General features: G+C 37.2%; 3 protein-coding genes across 4 annotated transcripts in view; 2 read left to right on the top strand and 1 right to left on the bottom strand.

The window, feature by feature from the left end:
• The window catches only part of LOC120431269 (DNA cross-link repair 1A protein-like), a 134,231-nt gene extending 126,593 nt beyond the window's left edge, over nucleotides 1-7,638 (top strand). For both annotated transcript variants that reach the window (XM_052707910.1, XM_052707909.1), the window contains 2 exons: nucleotides 6,327-6,786; nucleotides 6,849-7,638. In XM_052707910.1, coding sequence (XP_052563870.1) covers nucleotides 6,327-6,786; nucleotides 6,849-7,337 — 949 coding nt within the window. In that variant the 3' untranslated portion in view covers nucleotides 7,338-7,638. The remainder of the gene's footprint in view (nucleotides 1-6,326; nucleotides 6,787-6,848) is intronic.
• Nucleotides 164-2,768, bottom strand: LOC120429509 (uncharacterized). Its single transcript, XM_039594578.2, has one exon. It carries the CDS (start codon nucleotides 2,201-2,203, stop codon nucleotides 755-757), a length of 1,449 nt encoding a protein of 482 aa, XP_039450512.1. The 5' UTR covers nucleotides 2,204-2,768; the 3' UTR covers nucleotides 164-754.
• Nucleotides 7,639-13,754: 6,116 nt separating the features above from the next.
• LOC120429511 (uncharacterized) lies at nucleotides 13,755-20,658 on the top strand. The gene is made up of 3 exons (XM_039594581.2): nucleotides 13,755-14,025; nucleotides 14,085-15,407; nucleotides 19,264-20,658. Exons 1-3 carry the CDS (start codon nucleotides 13,861-13,863, stop codon nucleotides 20,449-20,451), a joined length of 2,676 nt encoding a protein of 891 aa, XP_039450515.1. The 5' UTR covers nucleotides 13,755-13,860; the 3' UTR covers nucleotides 20,452-20,658.
• Nucleotides 20,659-21,397: the final 739 nt, after the last annotated feature.

The raw sequence follows: 21,397 nt of genomic DNA, 5'->3' as shown, positions 1-21,397 counted from the left end.
TACCGTCAGTGGGGGTGACTATGGGTCAAAAAACGTTATTACTTTTATTATTTTAAAACAATAAAAACATTTCAAATTATATCGAAATAATCAATGTTGGGGAATGTTCTTGAATGATTTACCAACATTTTCCCAAAATATGACTTAGTAAAATCAAACCGTTCATAAATGCCAATCGTTTTAAAATTGACCCAATCTCACCCCTTAGAGGGGGTGACATTGGGTCAAATAAGAAAATATTTTAATTTATTGTTGTTTAGCTTTTTGAATGCTTGCATTATCAAAAATTGCTATAAGAAAATGTTTGTATATGCAGGAAAACCAATAAAGCTAATTTAAAAAAATCAGAAATTCACTTAACAGTGTGAAAAAATGATTATATTTCAAAGTTTGAGGTAAATTTACATGTTTCATTATTTTTAAGTGTAATAACTATTCATAAATCATTGGTGTAAAGAGAGGTGATTTTTTAACGAAGTACTACTATTTATACTAAAGATAAAAGTTCAGGATGATTAAATGATGATGATCGCCAGACCCACCTAAACATTTTATGCACGAGCACGAGTTCTTTGAAGAAGTTTTACGAAATTTTTGAGGAAATTGATAAAAATGAATACAATTTGGAAGTTCAGAGTCATTTTATTTGGAGTTCAGTGTTATGACATGTGTGAATCTCGAGTGTTATAATTAACATTTCAGTTAAATGCTTAGGGTCAGTTAAAGAGTGTGAATCTATCTGTTAGACCAGTCATTAGTTTTCCTTGAGCACCCGTCGAGCTACCGGCTTCTTGGTCGGTTTTCCAGCCGGTTTCTTCGGAGGTTTCTCCGTCGGTTTCTTTCGTTGTCCATTTTCTTGATTTGAGATCCTGGCCAAATCTTCAGCAGTGACGCTTGTTCCCGCGGGAATGTCGAACTTCTTCCGACGTTTAGTAGGGGCACCCCCAACAACAGCAGTGCGTTTCGCGTTCAAGAAATCCTTGAAGCTATCTTCGATTAGATCCGGCGAGCTTGGCACACAGGAAACGCTCTTAAGTAGAGGTTCAACCGAGGTCGGGAAGATGCCGCATTTTTTGAAACCCGCCTTCATGTTGTTCTTCTGGTTCGGTTTGATGGCCTCCATCAACTGGTTGAGCAATCCAGGGAAATGTGGTTTTTGTAGAGTTGTCGCAGAGTTCGAACTCTTCTCCTTGTAGGATTGCAGAATCTGTCTCCAGTGTTTCTTCATTGGCCCGAAGAAGGCCACGTCGAGGGGCTGGGTGATGTGCGTTGAGTTCGGTGGGAGGCACACAAAACAAATGGTGTGCATCTGGCAGAGTTCCAGCACACGTGGCGAAAAGTGCGAGCTGACGTTGTCACCGATCACGACCTTCTTACCACTGCGCTTCTTCAAGGTCGGCAGTAGATGGAACTCGAACCAGTCCTCAAAAATGGCGGTGTCGAACCAGCCACTTGTAGAGTTGTTGTATCTGGTTCCGGGCGGGCCGTTGTCAACCCAGGTACTCCACAGCTTGGCCGACTTGTACACCACGTAGGGAGGCAAAACCTCGCCCGCTGCACTTCCGGCCATCATAATGGAAATACTGCTCTTGGACGTGTCCATTATATTCGCGGGATACTTGACACCGCGCTTTACGATGCACTTCCGGCTGCCTGGGTCGTCTGTCACGTTTGATTCATCGAAGTTCCAGAAATTTTCTGGGGGTACTCCAACGGCCACTTCCAGAAGGTTGTTTATATACTCCGTCAAAATCTCCGCAGTGATTTTAGCCCGGCTTTTCTTGATGTTGGCCACAAATCTCACGGAAAGATCCGGATGACGACTCAGGAAGGACTTCGTCCAATCGCGTCCAGGAAAGTTCTCTTGGAAGCGCTCTACGTTCCGTCCCACTTTCGTGAGGTAGTGCTTCACGACATAACGGAGGTCATCCTCGGTAACCGGAAATCCGAATTCCGCCATTGTGACCAAGCATCTCACGAATGCACGCTCCTCTTCATCCGTGAAAACGCGCTGGCCGCCGACGTCCTTGGTCCGGTCTGAGTAGAGCTTATTTCCGATTGTGCTTTTTGGAATTCCGTAAGCCTCGGAAGCCTCCCGGTGCGTCATTCCTCTTGCGATCGCCTTGAGACATTTCTGGAGGTTGTCGTCCTCGTAATCTCGGTATGCCCGTGAACCGGGCACTCTCTTGTATACGCGGGGCATTGTGCTGAAAATATTGGTAAAATAACTTCAAAACTTGATCTAAACTTTTAATAAATTCTTACCAACAACTCGAAAACACGCTGATTTTGCTCTGATTGTGCTGCAAATTGACAGTTTGACTGCTCGCTCTTTTGAATGTATTGGTGCAATGCTGTAATAAAATGCAATTATGATGGTGTGCGTAGCATGCCAAGGCTGACCCAATTTCACCCCACATTTTAACAAAATATATTTTATTTTTCAAAATTCAATTTTATGTTATAAAAAATAATAGAAAAATATAAATCACTAGCGATTTATGTTGAAATGATCGTACACTCATGTTTTTTCCTGAATTTTAGGCTGAATCACCTTTGAGATTCTCGTACCAGGCAATTTTTTGGAGGCAATATTTTCGGTGAAATTTTAACATAAAGTTTAAGGAATATTTTAGTAAATGCTAGCAGTTTGGATGACTATATTGTTCATTTCACATGTTGCTAAACATGTCAGCTGTCTATTGCTTATGATTTTTTAAAAATTAGTTAAGTATTTTGAGAGTAATTAGTAAAAACAAAATTATCCATTTTTGACCCAATCTCACCCCCCAGACCCAATGTCACCCCTACTGACGGTACTAGGACTTTTTTTTTAATATTGTATTCCTCAAATTAAACCGTTGCGACTAAACTTTTAATAGTATATTTGCAACGGCTTTATCTAATTTTAAAACTTTTTGAATTTTAAAATTTTCAGCCTTGAAGGCGAATAAAGATAAGATTATTAAATCTTAGATTTTTGAAATTTTCATTTTATTTTTTTTTCAAATTGTCAAGGTAAAATTGCAGGCCAAGGATTGATACCTAAGAGCATGCAATGGCACTGACCTTGTTGCGTGCTCTTCGGTTGACGTCCACGTAAGGAACATCCTGGAAGGAGCGTAACTAACTACATCCGTAGTTCTGTTAGATCATCCGAATTATCTTGATCAGAACAATATAGCTCTGGTTCCTTGCGAGTGTCCTATTTTCTTACCTCCACGTTGGCTTGGTTTTCATGATGACCTAGCTGGTGGCCTGTGGAAACGGATCGTAAACCTTTGACCACCGCGGGTCAGAGTCGAGACGGCTAGAAGAAAGGGGCGCAACAATGTGGGAAAGGGAAGTAATTTGTGATTGTAGACGGTATTGTTTTGATTCGCAGTATGTTGAGTCAACTGCCGTGAATGTACCTGAAACATCGCACAACGGGGTTTCTCTTCTCTTTTATTTTGCTCTTCTGATTCCCAATTCTTCACTGATTCTTCTATTTAATATCCAACATTTTTTACTAACTTTTGATTCTCTTATCTCTCAAAGCTTTTCCACTCTTTTCTATCAATTGATACTGCTGTAACAAACTTTGTTTTGTTTTTTTTCCTTAAAAATATACTTTTCCTTAATGTACTAGTAATATCAAGTCTATTTATCATTCGCCTAATCTTTTTGATTTTATTGCGAATTTATTTATTTGAATAATTCTTTATCTGTCCTATAAATTATCATTACTATAATCTGAGCTTGTTTTGTATCTCTATTTATTAACTATTGTCTAATTTTACATCTAATACATCTAGCTTCTCATTTTTATTCTTCAAAATACGCTCATCATCCTCTTACTATTGATACTTGATTTTTATAAAATAAATTCTCTTTTACTGTCTATTGTTTTCAATCTTCACCCTTTTTTTCAAACAAGTGAGGTTTGAGCCCTTACTCAATTTATGGAATGGTTAAAGGATTAACACAAATATTACTATTGTATTTTTGGTAAACTTTTATAACATACTTAGGACCAAAAATTGTAACAAAACACCGCGACAAAAGAAATAGCAACAGATAAACAGACTCAACAATAGGGAAGATTTCAGGAGAAAACAATACACAGTAAATAACAATTAGTTTTTGAATTCAAACTAAAAATAAAACCGTTTTTGCTTTAATGAAAGTTGGTAGGCACACTATAAATGGTTAGGCGCTTATACTTACATCAAACCCTACTTAATGTACCACCCCCGGCCGAGTTAAAATGCGTAACCGGAAAAGAAGGTGTGCATGCCTGGCACGAACACTCAAAGCGTGTTCTAGCGTGCTGCTCGTACTGACTCAGAGCAAGGGTGAGATGTAGGTGTAAGGGCAGTGCGTGTTCGTCGGGAACCTGGTGCATAAGATCGGTCAAGGCCCGTTCTTACACTGAAAATTGCGAATTGCGAATTGCGAATTTTTCAAATTGTCAAGGTAAAATTTTTTTTTTTTTTTCAATGTGATAATTTTTTTTCAATTAAAAAAATATTAATTTTATTAAATTTTTAAAGCTAAAATCTCTTAATTTTTTTATTTTTTTCTATGTTTTTTTAATTGTTGAGGTTGAAAAAAAGTTGTATTTTTAATATCTTAATTTTTTTTTAATTTTTTTTTCATTCCGAATTTAAATTTCTTAATTTTTTTTATTCTTCAAATTTAGAATGTTTACTTTTCAATGCCTATATTTTTTTTGAATTTCTTGTTTTTTAATATTCAATATGTTTAATATTTAACGAAAAGGTAGAACCCGTATTCATCATTTTTAAATATTTTCATTCTCGAATTCCAAATTCAAATTTGACCGTTGCATTTTTTTCCAATGTTTCAAAATTGTATTGCAAGTAGAGGTCTTATCTAGGGGAACAGCATCTACCAAACATTCAATATTACACCCTTTTAAAATGTAAGTCTTGATTAATTTTTTTTTGAAAATATTGTTTTCGAAAAGATCGTAAAATTTCATGATTGTTTTATATTTTATATTAGAAAATGGTGGGTTGTTTGGTTGAGACTTAGAAAACTTCAATTTCCTGTTTTTTTTTTCTTTAAGCCGCTGTATCTAAGATTTTAGAGACTTAGACAGTTTTATAGCCACTTTTCTGAACTTTAAAAAAAAAATAGAAATGGTCACTCGTGGTCACTATTTTTTAAAATCGAAAAAAAATCGCTAAAATCAAACTTTTGGAGCCTTTTATAAAAAAAATCTGTTAAGTACTTATCGATCGCAAATTCAAAAAAATGCTAAATTAAATTTTACACTTAAAAAATAAGGTAAATTTTTTTTGTATAAAATTTATTTATTTTTACAAAAATCACTATTTTTTCGGCAGATTTTTTGACCATACTTCTCTATGGCTCAAAAGTTGCGGGTTTGTCCACTAAAACATATAAAAAAATCTCAAAAATAAAAAATACGTAATTTTTTTCCGTGTACCTTTTTTTCTCAATAGTTCTCAACAATACGTATAACTTTGCCGAAGACACCAAATTGATCAGAAAATTCACTCTAAACTTACAAATGTTTCAATATTCACGTACCATTTTTGTATTGTATGAAGACTATGGGTGAACCAATGACACAATTAGCTTTTTTGATCATAGGGAAGGTCCCCAAAAAGTTTGAGCCAAATAAAAAAAAAATTAAAAATGGTCGAAACCGTCGATGTTCTTTTGAACATTAGTTAGTCACTCACTTGAAAAATAGTCCCGATACATAAAATTAATTAGCAACCGCCATAAAAGTCACTTGAGTCACTTGAAGTTTATACCTATTGAAATCGAAGGCTGAAGAAACCCGACCGAGAGGCGAATTCGGCAAATTAATCAACAAAGGGTGGTCACCAATACCAGCAGCAGCGCCTGTTGGAGTGAGCCAGTGATGTCAGGAAACTCTCTCTATAAATGCTACTTTTCGTGAGTGTTCGCTTAAAATTTCGTCACGAATGGCAGCACTAGGCAAACACAAGAGAGCGATGAAAGAAAAAAAGAACTAAGCTGATAATAGAAATTCTCATCAGATTAGAATACATCTGGGAAATATTTTTTTTAAATGCTTGTTAAAAAGGAATAGAATAGCTTTTAGTAAAAGTCAAATTAAACAAAAATTTTCACAAAAAGTTGCTCTACTGGTTGGAGTACTTGGTTTTAGTAAATTTCATGGATTATCCAGCATCATTCAAACACGACCGCTTATTAGGCTTAAAATGGTTAAATTTCTCCTAGCATGTTTGGGCTCGTTTAAAAATATTTTGAATTGTTGTAAAAATTAAAATATATTTAAAATCTAAAAAAATACCTTCCAGCTGCCCTGGCGCGGTCCTCTTCCTGTTCCAACTGCCCACGGGGACCAACCTGCTCCACACCGGTGACTTCCGGGCCTCGCCCGCGATGGAAGAGTACCCGGAGTTCTGGAACATGGACATCCATACGCTGTACCTGGACACGACGTACCTCTCCACCAAGTACTGCTTCAAGGACCAGTGGGAGAGCGTGTCGGATGCGGTTCGCGAGGTCAAGACGTTCCTGGGGCGGAACATTGGCCGCAACGTGCTGATCGTGTGCGGCAGCTACCTCGTCGGCAAGGAGAAGGTCTGGCTCGAGTTGGCCGCCCGGACGGGCTTCCGCGTGTGGACCGAGCCGAACCGACGCAAGGCTGTGGACGCCGTGGCGGTGGAATGTCCGCTGCAGACCCGCGGGGTGATCGTGGACGACCCGCGGGACGCGCAGATTCACGTGCTCAGCATGGGCAAGTTGGCGTACGATGTAAGTTTTGAACGTTGAGTAGGTCGGAGGCTTGTAAAGCTTTTAATTCTAATCTCCCCCAGGAACTGGTGGCGTACATGGACGAGCACCCGGAGCGGGAATGCGTGCTGGCGTTGCGTCCCAGCGGCTGGGAGAAGAACAGCCGACCGCAGTACCGTGGACGGATCAACATCGTCGGCATCGAGTACTCGGAGCATTCGAGCTACGACGAGTTGCGTCGGTTTGTGCGGTTTTTGCGGCCGCGCGAAGTCATCAGCACGGTTCCGTACGGCAACACGAACCTGAACCGTACGCCGCAGGTTCCGACCAGCTGGTACCAGGGTCCGATTCGGCCCGAGAAGCCACCGCTGCAGACGGCCATCACGTCGTACTTTAAGGTCGGTGGAGGCGAGAAGGGCGCGAAGGGGGAGGATGAGGAGGGGGGTGCGAAGAAAGAGGGATCGGAACCGAAGGAAACATTGCCGGAGGACACGCCGACGAAGGCCGCCGAAAAGGTGGAGCCCGTGAAGGATGATTACACGATTGTGGACAGTGACAGTGATTGGATGTAGCGCATTCCCTTATCTCTAGTTTTTCAGACATTCGCAGAATAGAATTCTCAAGTTCGTTGTTTTTTTTGCTTACAATTAATTACGAATAAAACCGACTTTACTTAAATGTTTTAGAAAAGTTTTGAAAGGTGCCAAAGCATTTAAAAAATAGTTTTCTAGGCGCGAACTTAGGCGTAGCGATTAAAGTGCCTTGTACAAATAAAATGAGAATATGACAAAGTTATATCATTGTTACCATATTTGTAAGACTGATGGATTTGATAAGATAGAATATACAAAAACAAAAACTGTATCAGAAAAATAATAAACAAAAAAAACTTCTGGCTTTTTTTTCGAATAGATGACAATTACATTCTGATGCAAATACAAATTTTAGTTATGAATTCAGTCAATTCTAAAAAAGTTTCTAAAACTAGCGCAAATATTACGTAAAATGAATTTTTCCAAGAAGCCGAGGCCGTTGCTAATATTTTTTAAAGTTTATGTACCAATTTTTATCATAAAATAAAAAATAACATCGTGATGATTATTGCACTCGATCGTAATTTCTACCATCGACAAATTACGACTACCTCGAGAAATTACGATCGAAATTTTACTATCCACTCTCGATCGAGGATTGAAAAATTACCTACAATCATTTCAAAATAATAAAATTTCAATTGTTTTTGAAATTTCTCATAAAAATACAAATTTCAAAATTTTTATTAAATTTGTTTTTATAAATTTAATAAAACTTCAATATTCTAAAGTTTTAAAATTGAAAAAAAAAATACTTTAATCTCAACAAAAAAACAAAACAAATCTTTTCATATAATATAGTATGTCTATATTGTATGAAAAATTTGTTTTGGTTTTTTTTAAGATTTTATTTATTTTCCAAATTGTTGAGATTGAAGTATTTTTTTTTTCTTTTTAGTTTTCTTCCAGTTAGTTTTACTTCAGTTAGTTTTCCTTCAGTTAGTATAACTCGCCTTCACACAAAGCCGTCGTTTCTGGTTTGCACCGGAAGCAAAGCAAGATCGTCCCAGCATCTGGACACCGAGTTGCGGCTGAGGACAAAACGCAAAGGCCAGCAGAGCCAACCAAGACCCCTACACAATCCCCTTTCCCTTCCCACGCTTTGTCTTTAACATCAATCCCTTCCGTACTAACCCCGAGTAGGCCGCGGGTAATCGGCTCCCCTCCCACTAACATTTACACACAAGATCCTCTGTAATTACTCTTAGCATTAAGAACAATGTAATTACAAAAGCCGACTCGGTCCTAACCAGGTCCCAGTACCGAAAAGGACCTAATAAAAATAAATTTATGAAAAAAAAGTTTTTTTTCTTTATTTTTTCAATTTTAAAACCTTTAAAGTTTGAAATTTTATTAAATTTATAAAGCAAATTTAAAACAAATTTAGAAATTTATATAAAGAAATAATCCTTTCTTATCAAATCTCGAAGGTTTTTTAAATTTGTCTTTCTATTGCCAAATCCATGCAATGATCTATAGTATCATAGATGAAAGGAACTCCAAAACTCTATTAGGTTATGAGAACGAAATTGTGAATTGAATTTTTACTAATAAATTGAATTGCTTGAAAAAAAACAAAACTATTTTTTCTGTTCACAATTTAAAACTCAAAATTATTAACATTTTAAAATGTAAAAAAAATAAAAATATAACAAATATAGAAGTCTTGATTAAAAAAAATGAAAATATTGTTTTCGAAAATATGTGAAAATTTTACGAATGTTTCATATTTTAACATTGACAATCGTACCATTTGTTGCTGAGATATCGACATTAGAAAATTGTGGGTTGTTTGGGTGAGACTTAGAAAACATCAATTTTCCTGTTTTTAAATCTTTGCATGGCAATATTTCAGCAAGTACAGGTCGTTTCAACAAAGTTGGAAAAAGGAAAATATAGAGAACTCAGCTTTTCAATTTTTTTTTCAGAGGTGGGCAAACATGGGCACTTATTTCGAAAAATGAATAAATCGCCGGTAACATTTCAAAAGGCATCATGTACATTTTGACACTTTCTGGGTTATTGCATATTCTGAAAGTACTCTTAATAAGCTACCTATCCACAAAAATGAGCAAAAGTTTCTTCAGTAAAGTCTGTTTAATCATGATTTTAAATAAAATAACATAAACAAAATCTCTGCCATCAGCAGTCCCTATTTATAAAGCCCTGTCAACCTGTCAAATAAAAGACAACATGAACCTCGTGACGAAAAAAAAGCATCATGAAAAAAGCGCCATGTAGGGGAAATCTACCCATTTTAATCCTAATAAGCGGTCGTGTTTGAATGATGCTGGATAATCTAGAGTCTCCCTTGAATTTTACTAAAACCAAGTACACCAACGAGTAGAGCAAGTTTTTGTGAACATTTCTGTTTATTTTCACTTTCACTAAAAGTTATTCTATTTCTTTACCAAGCATTTAACAAAAAAAAATTCCCAAGGGTATTCTAATCGAGGCGAATGCATTGGGCCACGCCCATTTTTCTAATATCGGCTTAGTTCTTTTTTCTTCCAACACTCTGTCGAGTGTTGCCATTTGCGCTGACAGTTCAAACGAACACTCACGAAAAGTGGCATTTATAGGGAAAGTTTCCTGGCATCGCTGGCTGTGCTGCTGGTGGTGTTGACGGCCAGCCTTTGTTCTTTTTTGCCTTCGTCTCTCGCTCGGTTTTCTTCAGCCTTCGTTTGGAATGCAAAGTGAAAATTGAAACGTCAAACGACTTGGCGCGTTTGTTTTTTTGATGGCGCTTGCTAATTTATTACATTTTTCGGGATTATTCTTCAAGTGAGTGCCTTACTAATGATCAAAAGAACATGTTGCCGGTAGTTGGAAGCAATTTCATATCTTAAGCGCCGTGAAAAAGTAAGCGAAAGTGAAAAGTTAATTTTGGCGATATTCATTAAGCGTTTGAGGGATTCTCGTGTGTGTCACTGTGTGTGCCAACAAAATGATGAGAAGTGGTCTCGCAAAATACAAATTATGATCAAAAGTGCATTAAATTTGATCTTTTTGGCCAGTAAGTGGCATACATTTGCGTGCTTACTCGAGGCGGTGCTGTTGCTGGTAAGTTTATAGCCCAAATAGTATTTTTGGAGCTTTAATCGAGCATCAAACTCTCCATATGACGAAGATAGGTGTTTGATTGGAAAGGGTAGATTTCCCCTACATTCGGCGAAGAAAAACGAATCATAACAAAGCGTCCCCCTCAATGACAGCAGGGTGATATAGACGTTGGTGATTCCAAAAGAAGTTATGTTTGTTTTTCTCAAATAAAATTACGGAAATAATGTTTTATTGAATTTGAATGATCAAGTATCAATAAAAGCAACATTTTTCATCGTTTGTTATCATAAGAACATCTTACTTTGCTTTTATATTAAAATGGGAATTGAAAATAGATGCTCAACATTCAAATGCATTTTTCTCAAAACGCACGGTTTGTACATGATGCTTTTTGAAATGTTGGCACCGAAATGCAACTTTTTTCAAAAAAGTTACCTAAACATGCACTAAACATGGCTATAACTTGAAAACTGTGCACTTTATCAAAATTTCGCTCAAGTATTTTTTGATTGCAAATTCGATTTTACATGAAAAAATGAAGTTGAAAATTTTTCGCAACATTTTTTTAAATCAGTAAGATTCAAAAACTTATAACTCAGTTAAAGATTCTTTACCCGTTCTGGAAATTTCTGAAAAGTTGGTATTTGATGTCCCCTAAAACATATCAGAAAAAAAAATAAAATAGTGTTTTTTTGAAAATCAAGTTTTAGTGACAAAAGTGAAATAAAAAATCACAAAAAAAAAATTATCCTGTATCATTTTTTTAGTGTAGTTCTTATCCATAACTACAACTTTGCCGAAGACACCAAATCGGTCAAAAATCCTTCAAGAGAAACAGATTTTTGAATTTTCATATATCATTTTTGTATGGACAGCCGCCAGATTCGTATGGAAAATTATGTGGACACACTAATGATACAAAATGGCTTCGTTGGGCATACCGAAGGCACCAAAAAAGTTTCCAGATTAAAAAAATACAAAAATTAAAATAAAAAAAACCTATTTCGCAGAGAATTGGGTCCTAAAATGAAGCTTAGATTGCTGATATTATTGTTTACAGCTATAAAGCTTATTATTCTGAGTACAATGACCCTTCGTACGACCACAAAGAGTTTAAAATTGATTTTTAAATCAATTTTGAAAAATTAACCTCGCGGTCCTTCTTGACAGAAAAGCTCCTACTTGACAGCTCGTTCCAAGGGAACCATAGTTGATCCATCGAAAAAATGTTGTCTTGTCAAAATTTATTTTTGCATTAAAATGAAAAAAAGTGATCAGAAATGGTTTTTAATGGTGTTTTTTACCGTTGTACATAAAAATTTACATAGGGCTTTAGTACCTCGTTTAGTACCCAATTGCTCATTTGGCAAGAGAAGGAAAAATAAACCTTCTAAATTTACTAAGGATAAGGATCGAAATAGAAAAGCTTAAACTAGATCACTGTATGTTTTGTCTATTGACGTCGAAAAACTTCGACAGCTTATCCACTGTAGATGTACTTCATCATCAGCGCACTGGGAGCTTGGAATTGTTCTGCCTTGTTTCGGTAGGCACGAAAGCGCGAGAGCATCTCTCCAGCAAGAGCGTAACACTCGGGAAGCGTGAAAAGATCATTACCGGTAACATTAGCTTGTTCCGGGGGAGAACCGTCCCCAGAAGCGGCTACTCTCGAGGCTACTCTGGCCCTTTCTTCTTCTTGTCCTGCTCCTCGAGGTACTTTTTTCCGCGTGGCACAGCCACGGAAATTCGCCGTGTGGTTTCCACCACAGTTCGCACCGAGGTTCGCACACTTGACATGCGCTTTGTGGACCTCCACCGCACTTTACGCACAGGGGAGGGAATGGCAGTTTCTGGAACCGTGTCCGAATTTCTGACAGCGGTGGCATTTTTTTTTCGTGTAAAATTGCCACGTCACAAAGAAGCCACAAAGTAGCTGTTTGACATGTGGCGTCGCGGTGTTCATCTAACATTCATAGCATGCTAAGGAAAGTTTGATGCTTTTCTGAGGAAAACCGTTGGTTCCAAAAACCCCGGATGTATTGCCGTTGAGCTCGATGGGGGTTGACCGAATCGACCTGGTCTCTTAGGGAAAGTTGTTCTCCAGACGATTCCGCTCATTTCTGGCCATCCTAGAAGTTTCTACATGTTTTCCTTAAGCCTGTAGGAGCGAATGAACGAAAATTCAAAATTTCCCATAGTAAATCCCATGTAAACTTGAACTCGCTTGAGACAAGCCAGTTTTCAACCAAATGAGCTGAAATTTGGCGTGAGAGTCCCTATGGGTATGCTCTACAAGGGGAACCACACCAGAACTTGATCTGAGAACTTTTCAAAATCTGTACCCACCCTAGTGTACAATGACTCTGTGTACGACCGCAATGGATTTGAAATTGATTTTTAAGTCAATTTTTTTACCTTCCATCTGATGGGGAAGTAAAACGTCGGTCCCGGCCTTAGTTGTTGTTAGGCCGATAAGTCATTCCGGTGGAATCGCTGGCGGCGGTTGGACTCGCAATCCAAAGGTCGTCAGTTCGAACCCTGGGGTGGAAGGTTCCTTGGAGTAGAAAGAGGTTTTTGTGCTCTTCCCATTCAAGCCTTCAGACTCCTAGATTTGAGCAGAAACTTGCAATAGAGACCCCAAAAGACCTGAGGGTGAATGTGGATGGTTTGGTCGTCGGTTTGATTTAGATTTTGTAATAGGTTCTTAATAGCTCTTGGTCTTAAAGCCCTATGTAAATTTTTACGTACAACGGTAAAAACACTATAAAAAACCATTTCTGATCACTTTTTTTCCATTTTAAGGCAAAAAAAAAAAAATTGACAGGCTAGTTGACAAGACTACATTTTTTCGTTGGATCAACTATGGTCCACTTGGAATGAGCTGTCAAGTAGGACTTTTTCTGTCAAAAAAGGCCGCAATGTTATTTTTTTATTGTTTTAAAACCCATATTAAATCCTTTGCGAGTCATTTATAACAAATTTTAGGTTAGATTTTTAGGACTAAATTTTTGATTTAATATTTTTTTCACTTGGAATACAAAGCAAATGCCAGATTTGCAGATTTCTTAGCACAGGCTCAATGTGCAAACGTATTGTTTAACTATATGTTAATCGTTGATTTCTTATGAAATGATTTGCTCACAAAAAAGATGAACGTTTTACGTCGTCGGTTTTACAGTTCTTCTGCGGAAAAAAGTTTTTTGAAATATGTATTGTTTTTAAATCAAGTTCATTTGCGTTTGTGCCCGAAAATCTGCAAATCTGACATGCCTGATATAAAGCCTTTTTGAAGGTCGATATATTTTTTTTTGACATTATGTCGACTGCCTGTTCAACATTTTAAATTTTAGATTTCTAAGGTGACTGTTTATTTTGTTTAAATTAAAAACAGAACCACAAAACTCAGGTAAACACGGAACAAAGGAGACCTTACCCAGAAATGCCGAGTTCCCCGTTCAACGATTCCGGCGGCGAAGCAGAAGCGGCCGCAGTGGACCGCATCCTGGAGGAACTGATCGAAACTATTGAGACCACGACCACCACCACAACAACCACCTTCGAGATGTTCCAGGTGCCGGAACCGCCCACTCCTAGGAGATGCATGGTGAGTTCTGGCTTTTCCGAAGATCGGAAAGTAATTTAATAAACAAAAATCTGTTGCAGGAATTGGGTGGCCAACTGGCTAGAGAACCGTTCCGCTGGACGGGACTTGCGCTGGAGCGCGAGGACGATCTGATTTCGGCCGTGCCAGACGCGGTGTCCATAGCGTCGTCCACCGAGGAACCGACCACCGAAGACGGGTTAATCACGATTATGGTCGGGGATAGCAGCGACGACATGGACGTAGATTCGGAGCCGGAAACTAAAGCCTCTTTGGAGCTGGTGAAGACAAATTTGGAAGTTGCACCTCGGCAGGAGCTGGAAGTGGTGACCACGACGACGACCTGTAGGTTGAATAGCAGCGCCTGGATCGAGGGTTGCAATGACGAACCGCCGGAACAGATCACGTGGCAGATTAACGACATCGAACTGAACACGGCCGATTACTATCGGAACTTTTTTATTGTGTGGAACCACTTTAACCTGGTTGGGCATGATCGGCATCTGGGACCGGTTCTGCTCTCCTTTACCGCTGAAGAAACTATCTCTCAGGAGAAGCACTTCCGAGTGTTGCTTTGGCTTTCGACGGGAACGCTGCACAAAGTGATCCCGGTGGCAAGTGTCGGCTCAAATCCGTCCCCGATCAAACTGGCCAAATTGCTGTACAATCGCCTCGAAGTAGACCGGTTCAAACCTGTCATCAGCCCGGATGCATCCAGCATAATTGCGAGCTTCGAGAAGGACATCCAGGCCGGCAATCATCTGTTTAGTGTCCTGCGGAACCGTTCAACTCCAGCTCTGACAGAATTCCTCGAGTTTCTCGGCCAGCTTGTCCAACTGCGTGACCGCACGCTCGTTTTCACCGTGTTCGACGACAAGGACATCGAATTCCGCGTCACTTCCTGTGATGACCCAACCCAGCCAATGGTGGCGATCCACTTTCAGGACCATCCCGAACCCAACCCGATGCACGCCCTGATCGTGATTCAGCCGGTCGCCCCCAACACCCGACACTGTCGATACCGAGTCCAGGTCGGTGACGATGAGTCGAAAATCTTCGCCAAAACCCCCGAGCTGCGCGAATTTATTTTGACGAAGCTGATCAACGCGGACGTGGCGTGCAAGGCGGAGGAAGTCCGGGGACCGTTGCTGAGGAAGCTGGTCAGGCAGTTGGAGCGGCAGACGCGCGAGTTTCTGGGTGACTACGGCGAAGATCGGGAGGTTGGGCAGAAGACAGAGGTGGCGCGGCCACCGGCGCTGGAAGTTAATACCTGGAAGTATGCCCAGCTGCAAAGTTACCTGGATGATTACCGTAAGCTGATGCGGTGGGCCCAGTGGATGAAGGTGCAGATCGGGAAGCGGGAGCACGGCGATGAGGAGTATCAGGTAAGATTCAAGTTCTACGTTGCAACCACAAATTAAAATTTTGAATTAATATTCGGGTTTACAGATTTACGTTTTCAAATTTTTCAAAGTTTTTTGGAACTTTGAATTAAAAATGAATCAAAAAAGGTATACGCCTTAAAAAACTTTGGAGAATTAAATTTATTAATTTTTAAATAATTTTTTTGAGGAGTTTTATAACTTTCAAATTTATGAATTGAAAATTAAAAAAAAACTTTTTTTAAATACAAATAAAAAACATAAAATTAGTTTATTGGACCTTTAAAAAAAACCGCAAATATTTCAAATTTTGAAAAATATCAAAACTTTGAATTTAAAAAAATCTTTTACCTTGAAAATTTGAGAATTTAAGAATTTAAGAATTTAAGAATTTAAGAATTTAAGAATTTAAGAATTTAAGAATTTAAGAATTTAAGAATTTAAGAATTTAAGAATTTAAGAATTTAAGAATTTAAGAATTTAAGAATTTAAGAATTTAAGAATTTAAGAATTTAAGAATTTAAGAATTCAAGAATTTAAGAATTTAAGAATTTAAGAATTTAAGAATTTAAGAATTTAAGAATTTAAGAATTTAAGAATTTAAAAATTTAAGAATTTAAGAATTTAAGAATTTAAGAATTTAAAAATTTAAGAATTTAAGAATTTAAGAATTTAAGAATTTAAGAATTTAAGAATTTAAGAATTTAAGAATTTAAGAATTTAAGAATTTAAGAGCGAGTCCACGAACAGGGCATACCCCTTTGTATGGGACGTCGTTTGGACCTCACCAATCTGCCTGAAATTTTCAGGGGTTGTTTGTACATATAAAACTAGCATCTGGCCAAAATATGAGCACTCTAGGTCAACGGGAAGTGGGGCAAATCGGGACACAAAGTTTGAAGGTTCAAAAACGTCAAAAATCTTAACCCTCTACAACCCAACCCCGCCTCTAGACGGGCTTCGATTTAAAAAATCGCCAAAAATCCATTTTTCAATCAATTTTTGATCTTCAAAAAGCATTGGAAAGAAGAACTTTTAAAATTTTGGAAAATTTTAGGGTTGGAAGTTTGACTTGTTTTATGTGACTTTGCCAATGTTTTTAAAAATGTAATTTTTTTAGGGGTCAACTTTGGCTGTGTTTTTTACTAACATTTCCTATATTTTAAGTAAAAAGAAGTATGCAGTAATTTTTCTAGTGCCCCAGACTATGCCTCTACGCATTTATTTACATTTTAAGTGATAATGGTTCCATTTTATAGCAGAAAATGTGAAAAACATGCAAAAAATTGAAAAAGTTACTGTAAAAACATGAAAAAAATAGATAGGCAAAATGTAATGATAGGAGGTGGTAGAGTAGGCCAAATACTACCAAAAACAAACATAAACTAAACAAGATAAATGCAAATTAAAATACTAAAAATGAAACAAGAAAAACATAAAACAAGAGAAGTAAAGTTTTTCGTAGAACAAAAGTTGCTCAAAATGACCTCCTGAACACTGGAAAAATAAAAATTTTCGAAAAAAAAATTTGGGCAGTAGAGGGTTAAAAAGGCTATAACTCAGGCAAAATTCAATTTATTTTTAAAATTCAAAATGCATCTGAAAGGGCTTAAAAAATGCAACAAAATGCAGGATAGAGCATCCCAATTGGTTAATTCTAAAGGGAGTTATTGGCAATTTAGTGAAAAAATAGCATAATTTTCAAACTCATATAAAAAAGTGTTCCATCCAGATATCAACTCGGTTCGACCTGCAGCTTGTAGGGGACATCTGTGACTACCATCTGAGACTGAGAACGCTTTGGGTAAGGCAGTTTAACATATTGAATAGACACTTTTACTTTTAGTGAATTTTTTGGTTTTAAATTTTTGCTCGGGGGACCCCTTAGATCCCATTTTCTGGTGATAATTTTATCATATTCGTGTTCCTGAGACAATTTCACAATAAAAACATGCATAAAAATGTTTATTTTCATCCATTTTAACCCTTTAAAAAATAAAAGTTAAAAAAAATCTTCGATTCACATTTATTGAAAATCAAGCTCGTTTCCATGGATACTAGATGACACCAGAAAAAAGCAGCTTTTTAATTTTTTTGAACTTTTATTTTTTAAAGGGTTAAAATGGATGAAAATAAACATTTTTATGCATGTTTCTATTGTGAAATTGTCTCAGGAACACGAATATGATAAAATTATCACCAGAAAATGGGATCTAAGGGGTCCCCCGAGCAAAAATTTACAACCAAAAAATTCACTAAAAGTAAAAGTGTCTATTCAATATGTTAAACTGCCTTACCCAAAGCGTTCTCAGTCTCAGATGGTAGTCACAGATGTCCCCTACAAGCTGCAGGTCGAACCGAGTTGATATCTGGATGGAACACTTTTTTATTTGAGTTTGAAAATTATGCTATTTTTTCACTAAAATGCCAATAACTCCCTTTAGAATTCTAGATTAAATTTTCAAAACAACCTATCCCTCATGGGTTTCCTATGCAGATAGGGCCTTTTGAAAATTTAATCGAGAATTAACCAATTGGGATGCTCTATCCTGCATTTTGTTGCATTTTTTAAGCCCTTCCAGATGCATTTTGAATTTTGAAAATAAATTGAATTTTGCCTGAGTTATAGCCTTTTTAAGATTTTTGACGTTTTTGAACCTCCAAACTTCGTGTCCCGATTTGCCCCACTTCCCGTTGACCTAGAGTGCTTATATTTTGTCCAGATGCTAGTTTTATATGTACAAACAACCCCTGAAAATTTCAGGCAGATTGGTGAGGTCGATGCGAGATGGGTATGCTTTGCTCGTGGACTCGCTCTTAAGAATTTAAGAATTTAAGAATTTAAGAATTTAAGAATTTAAGAATTTAAGAATTTAAGAATTTAAGAATTTAAGAATTTAAGAATTTAAGAATTTAAGAATTTAAGAATTTAAGAATTTAAGAATTTAAGAATTTAAGAATTTAAGAATTTAAGAATTTAAGAATTTAAGAATTTAAGAATTTAAGAATTTAAGAATTTAAGAATTTAAGAATTTAAAAATTTAAGAATTTAAGAATTTAAGAATTTAAGAATTTAAGAATTTAAGAATTTAAGAATTTAAGAATTTAAGAATTTAAGAATTTAAGAATTTAAGAATTTAAGAATTTAAGAATTTAAGAATTTAAGAATTTAAGAATTTAAGAATTTAAGAATTTAAGAATTTAAGAATTTAAGAATTTAAGAATTTAAGAATTTAAGAATTTAAGAATTTAAGAATTTAAGTATTTAAGAATTTAAGAATTTAAGAATTTAAGAATTTAAGAATATAAGAATATAAGAATTTAAGAATTTAAGAATTTAAGAATTTTTGTGTTATTTTTTTTAGAATTTTTATAATTTAGAATTTGAGGATTCACATATTTAGGAATTGAAAAATTTTGATTTTTTTTTATTTTATGATTTTAGAAAATATTAGAATTTAGAATCTACGAATTAAAAAAAAAATGAATTTGGGAATTTTTAATTTTAGTGTTCTAGAATTTCAGAGTTTTAAATTTTTAGAAGTTAAGAAAAGTAGATTTTGCTGCAGAATTTTAAAATTTTAGAGTTTTTAAACTCTGTTTTATATTAATTTCAATGAAAATTGATTTTAAAATTTTGGAATATTTGAACTGTAATTTTTATGTTTGAAAAGGTCCAGTGAAACAATTTAGAAATTGCTTGGTATTGAATTTTTTTGAATCCTTTTTTGTAAAAACTTTAAATTCAGCTTTTGCCATCTTTTTTTTAAAGCTCCAGTACTTTAGATTTTGTTTGAGAATTTATAAAGCTACGACTTTTTCCTGATCGTCAGTAATTTATCTCTCATCTCCCTTCCAGGAACGCATCGCGGAAAAGTTTTCCGCGCTGGAGCAATTTGGTGCCGAGTTGCTGCGGGTCAACAGCCAGGTTTCGCTCGAAATCCAGCAGCAGATCGAACCGGTGCAGGCGCTGGTCAGCCAGTGCAAACGTGACCTGATGGGCCAGATTTGTGGACCTCTCGTCCCCGCACCGGTTGCTGCACCAGTTCCGGTGCAAGTCGTTCAAAGGGAGAAAAAGGAGGAAAAGGACGATGGGTCGTTGTCGGGCGAAGCGCTCGTCTACCAGAGGTTGGTGGCCGGAATTGAGGACGAAGGCGAATGGATCAACCAGAAGGAGCGCTGGCTAAAGGAGCTCACGATTGAGGACTCTGTAAGTTGTTTGGCGGAGAAGCATGACGAGTTCAGGAAGGAGTTTGTCTCTCATTGGGACAACTTCCAAGCCATGAGCGCCGAGGGTCAAAAATTGAGCGACGGCAGATTCAGCGAGGCCATCCGCTATTTGTGTACGCTGCTACGTCCGTGGTTTGACCAGCTGCAGAAGAGCGCCACCCAATCGCTGGTGCACGCGCTGACGACCGATCTGGGCAACTCGAGTGTGGCCAGTGCGGCAGATTCGGGTTTCCTCAGTGCGACCGACTCCAGCTTAGCGTCGCCCGATTCGCCTCTCAGCATTCTCAGCACGCTGGCCAAGTCGATTCGCGTAGATCGGAAGAACCTCTGGACGACCTGCGTGGGAATGCGTCGCGCCTGGCTGTACAACAAGTTCCTGTACATCTCGGAAGTGACGCTCGCGCAAATCATCGAAATCGTTGGCTTTTTCCTCGACTACGTGGCGTCGCTGCTGCGCAAAGATTCCCCCGAGGAAGACCTCGAAAAGATCACCAAAAAGCTGGTACTCAAACACATCACCGGACCGCTGTTCCGCTTCTTCCGGGAGGACAGACCGCGCGGAGATCGGGACCTGGAAACGCTCATCAAGAAGAGGGCGCTCAAGCAGAGGTTTATGCAAACGTTCTCGCGCAAAACCAAGATCGCCAACGAGGCGGCCAACCTGCTGCATTTGTTGGCGCTGGACTTTGTGATGTACTTCCGGAACAACACGCGCAAGCTGCTGGACGGATCGTACGTGACGCAGTTCGAGCACATTGACAAGGCGCTGCGCGGGATCGGGTTCGGGTTTCTTATCAGGCCCGACGAGAGTGTTTGATGAGTTTGTTTTGCGTTGCAAGGATTTTTTTTTTCGTTTTCGGTCAAATTTTATTTGATGACGATTTTTTGTTATTTTTCTTTTTTGAGAGGACAAATTAGCCTGGTTTGCTAACTGTTGTTAAAAATAATTTAAGAAAATCTACTTTCTTTTACTGTATTAACAAACGCAAATTTAAAATAAACTTGACAAACTTGAATTTTCCAACCACGTTTTTTACGATATATTTCCCACTTCAAAAACGATTCAATTTTTTCATTGCCTACTTTATTTTTCGCTTCTTTTATAAATATTTATATCTTCCTGATTATTCCTGAAAGGTCTGCAAAGAATATTACTTCTCTTCTCGTATTTAAATTTTTGATACATAATTTTCATTAATTTTTACATGCTTTTTATGTACCTTTTTTCATTTGACTCTTTACGAAATCGGCCGGTTTCAACAATTTTAATTTGTGGGGGCCTTCCCAACGACCAAAGAAGCTATTTTGTGCCATTGGTTCATCCATACAAGGCTCCATACAATTTTGGCAGCTGGCCATACAAAAATGGAACGTGAATATTCGAAAATCTGTAACTTTTGAATGAATTTTCTGATCAACTTGGTGTCTTCGGCAAAGTTTTAGGTCTTGTTGAGGAATAATCAGAAAAAATGAGTACAGTGAAAAAAATGCCGATTTTTAATTAACTTTTTTCACGAAAAATAAATTTTTCAAAATCCGTAGTTTTTGATTTTTGAGATTTTTTGATATGTTAAAGGGAACAAAAACCCGCAACTTTTAAGCCATAGAAATGTATGGTCAAAAATTCTGCCGCCGAGCTATGTTTTTTTGAAAAAATAGTGATTTTTGGGAAAAAATGAAATTTCATTCATAACATTTTTTTTTATATAAAATTGAATTTGCAATCGAAAAGTACTTAACAGATTTTTCGATAGAGGGCCCCG

Source organism: Culex pipiens, chromosome 2, assembly GCF_016801865.2.
Source record: "Culex pipiens pallens isolate TS chromosome 2, TS_CPP_V2, whole genome shotgun sequence".
NCBI classification, from domain to species: domain Eukaryota; kingdom Metazoa; phylum Arthropoda; class Insecta; order Diptera; family Culicidae; genus Culex; species Culex pipiens.
The sequence above is the reverse complement of the archived record's forward strand: the minus strand, read 5'-3'. Positions and strand labels throughout refer to the sequence as shown.